This window comes from Lupinus angustifolius, unplaced genomic scaffold (genome assembly GCF_001865875.1).
Source record: "Lupinus angustifolius cultivar Tanjil unplaced genomic scaffold, LupAngTanjil_v1.0 Scaffold_64_62, whole genome shotgun sequence".
NCBI lineage: Eukaryota > Viridiplantae > Streptophyta > Magnoliopsida > Fabales > Fabaceae > Lupinus > Lupinus angustifolius.
In genome coordinates, this window is record NW_017723113.1 from 35765 (window position 1) to 39338 (window position 3574).

The 3574-nt window shown below is 36.7% G+C and overlaps 1 protein-coding gene across 1 annotated transcript; it reads right to left on the reverse strand.

The window, feature by feature from the left end:
* Positions 1 to 1056: 1056 nt before the first annotated feature.
* On the reverse strand, positions 1057 to 2556 carry LOC109339246. The gene is made up of 3 exons (XM_019576660.1): positions 2341 to 2556; positions 1679 to 2221; positions 1057 to 1137 (listed from the first exon to the last, which is right to left on the reverse strand). Exons 1-3 carry the CDS (start codon positions 2554 to 2556, stop codon positions 1057 to 1059), a joined length of 840 nt encoding a protein of 279 aa, XP_019432205.1.
* Positions 2557 to 3574: the final 1018 nt, after the last annotated feature.

Genomic DNA, 3574 nt, shown 5'->3' on the forward strand with positions numbered 1-3574 from the left:
TCATTGGAAAGAAAAATGCACTCAGTTATGCCAATGTTAAATTCCGCATGGTAGATGTTACTGGACAACAATGATCATGTTAAGTTCTGTGTGGTAAACCGTAGATGTTTACATACCGCCCAAACAAATGAAAGAAGGATTATATGCTCACAAGTTTCAATGCACAGCGTAAAATGACCCGAACAGTTGAGTTCAATAAATATCACGAGGAACAATATGTTTTATTTATAAAGGAACATTGACTCTGATCAATGACAACATTTTTTTCATTAGTATATTGATTAGATAGAAAAATAATTTTTTTTAGAAGAATAACTGGTACTCCTATGAGTCCTATTCACTTACGAATTAAGAATTACAATCTAAAAATAAGCTGAAAGATTCGAGACTTACTCCAAGTAAGAAGTAGAATAAGAAGGGGAACAAGCCATAAGGACGTTCCATGACTGAAGGTAAATTACATTCACAACATCCTCTAGATTGAAAATTCCCTGTTTAAAGACAATATTATTCCTGGTTACCCAGATAGGCCAATTATGACAAACCAGATCGAGATCCAATTCCGGGTGGCATCCTTCCTCTTCTTAAGCAAAAGGGTGTGAGACAAGAAGTGCGTTCTAACATCACAAGGGAGAACAGAGCAAATACCAAACCACACATAGATCTTCTTTCAAATAGAATAAGACGAATCACAAGAAAAAAATAGGTGATTAACAGATTCATCCACCTTACCACATAAGGTGCACAAAGAAGGCACATTAGGCCCAAGGATACCCCGAGAAGCAAGGTTTAAGCGAGTCGGCATTCCATCAATAACCATTTTCCAAACAAGACATCTCATCTTTGTTGGGACAATACTACTCCAAATCCCTTTATAAAAGACATCACCAGGTTGATTAGAACCAATTTGAAGCACCCGATAAGCAATACGAACAGAGTAGTCACTACTTTTGACATGGACCCACAACCATCCATCATCTTTATCTTGGGCAATTTTGACATCTTACAAGCGCTTAAGCAAGTCCTCAACTCCTTCTTGTTCCCAAAGGAACAAATTTATTCTCCATTGTAGATTCCAACACCAAGAACCGTTTCTCCAAAAACCCAAGGAACTAATAGTAGCATTTTTATCCACAGCTACATGAAAAAGTCTATCAAAACAATTTTTAAGACAATTCACTCCTACCCAACACTCTGTCCAGAACCTAACCAAATGACCTGACCTTACTCTCCTTCTAATCGCATCGTTAAACCAACCCTCCCCAATACCAACTACATTATTTTTTAGACTACCAAGATCCCTCCATCAAGACAACCCTCTTAGAAAACAATCAGACCGACCAGTCTCACCCTAACAACCTGCTCTATCACCATATCTAGACTTCAGGACTTTAACCCACAAAGACCCCTTTTCAGTTAATAACCTCCATCTCCATTTGCCTAACAAAGCTAGATTAAAAACCGACAAATTTTTTAACCCCAAACTCCCCTCCTTTTTTGACATACAAACCTTATCCCAACTCACCCAATGAACACCTTTACACCCCTCCCCCTACCCCCTACCCCAAAGGATTCTCCTCCGAATTTTGTCAAGATCTTTAATAACAGATAAATGGACTTTAAAGAAGGAGAAATAATAGATAGGTAAAGAGGAAATGAACGACTTAATGAGAGTAACCTGACCTCCGAAGGAAATGAGCTTCTGTTGCCAAAGGGAGAACTTTTTCTTGAAGGACTCAATAATCGGGGTCCACGTAGAGCATCTTTTTGTATTTGCTCCAACTGGAATACCGAGGAATTTAAATGGCACAGATCCAACACCACATAATAGTTTATTAACCGCCATCTGAATGAAATCTGAAGGAGCTTTAACACCAATAAATTTATTTTTATGAAAATTGGTTTTAAGCCCAGATATCAATTCAAAACACTTCAGAATACATTTGAGAACCAAGATGTTATCCGAGGTATTCTCCCCAATCAATAGAGTATCATCCGCATATTGAAGATGGGACACCACCACACCTTCAGTACCAACTAAATAACCACTGAAAAGATTTCTCGAAACCGCCAATCGCATAATACCACCAATACCTTCAGCAACAATAAGGAAAAGAAAATGAGCAATATGATCACCTTGTCTTAAACCGTGGGCCATTGGGAATTCCGAAGTTGGACTCCCATTTACCAACACTGACACAGAACTAGATTGAAGACAACTCTTTATCAAATTCCGCCATTTAAAACAAAAACCCATCCTTTCCATCATGTAGAGAAGGAAGCTCCAATTTACAAAATCATATGCCTTCTCGAAATCCACTTTAAAGATGAAAGAATCACCTTTTTTTCCTTTTTACTAGCCTGATCAACCACCTCATTGGCAATAACCACTCCATCCATTATATTTCCATCTTTTAAAAAGGTGGTTTGACATTCGGAGATGATCGAATGAATCACCCTTTTAAGACGACCTGCAAGAATTTTGGAGATGGTTTTATAGATACAAACAACAAGAGAGATGGGTATGAAGTCACCAAGGCCCTGAGGACAGGTCATCTTTGCAATTAGAACAATAAAAGAGGCGTTGCAACCTCTAACCAAATCACCATTAGTGAAAAAAATCCTCAACCAACGCAAGAATATCATGCTGCATCCAATTCCACGAATTTTTGATAAAAGCAAAGTTAAAACCATCAGGACCTGGACTTCTATTGAGAGTGCAAAGTGTCAAGGATAGCACTAGCATTTCTTTGCCTATGTTTTGATGAAAACAAGGTTCTATTAAAGCTTGAGGATGGCTCAACAATCAACATGCCTTATGCTCTCATTTGGTCATATCTAGACTAGGACATAATTTGAGTCTATATTCTAAGTAGTCTGGGATGTGTGCCGTAGTAAGTGAGTATATGTTAGGTGAACCTAGGTGCTAGTCTCTTAAGTCATATTAATTGTCATATCATATCCATGAGACATATCATCTAGTTAATCGTATGTTCATGCATTAATCATACATGTTATATGTACATATTAGGCATAATATAATTGCTAGAACATGTATATATGTTGTGCTTAACGTATGAGAAGTTTACCTTTTGAAACATGTGCATTAATATTCCAGTTAATCGATTAACGTGGTAACTTAATCGATTAACTCAACTGTTGTTCTATTAAATCAGTGTTTTCTGTTTGAAATGTTTTCTATGTCATTCTGTTGATGGTTAATCGATTAACGGGTAGTCTTAATCAATTAACTGGTCTATTATTTATTATAACTCATTTCTGGTTCAACCGTTTAACTGTTTGCAATGAATGTAATCGCCTAAACATCATGCTATAAATAAGAGGCAACATTCAGAAAACCACAACATTGCATTCTATGGTATAGAGTTGTTTAGAGAGCATATTGCATATCGTTTTACTGTTTTTGCAAGAGAGATTGCATATGTGAGAAGAGAGATATTATGCTATTCTGATTTCTGTCATTTGCTTATTGTTTTGCATAATACTGTGTCTATTCTTATCTTGCTCACATGCTCATGCATTAAATAGATTGTTAGAGAGATTATCTGAATTC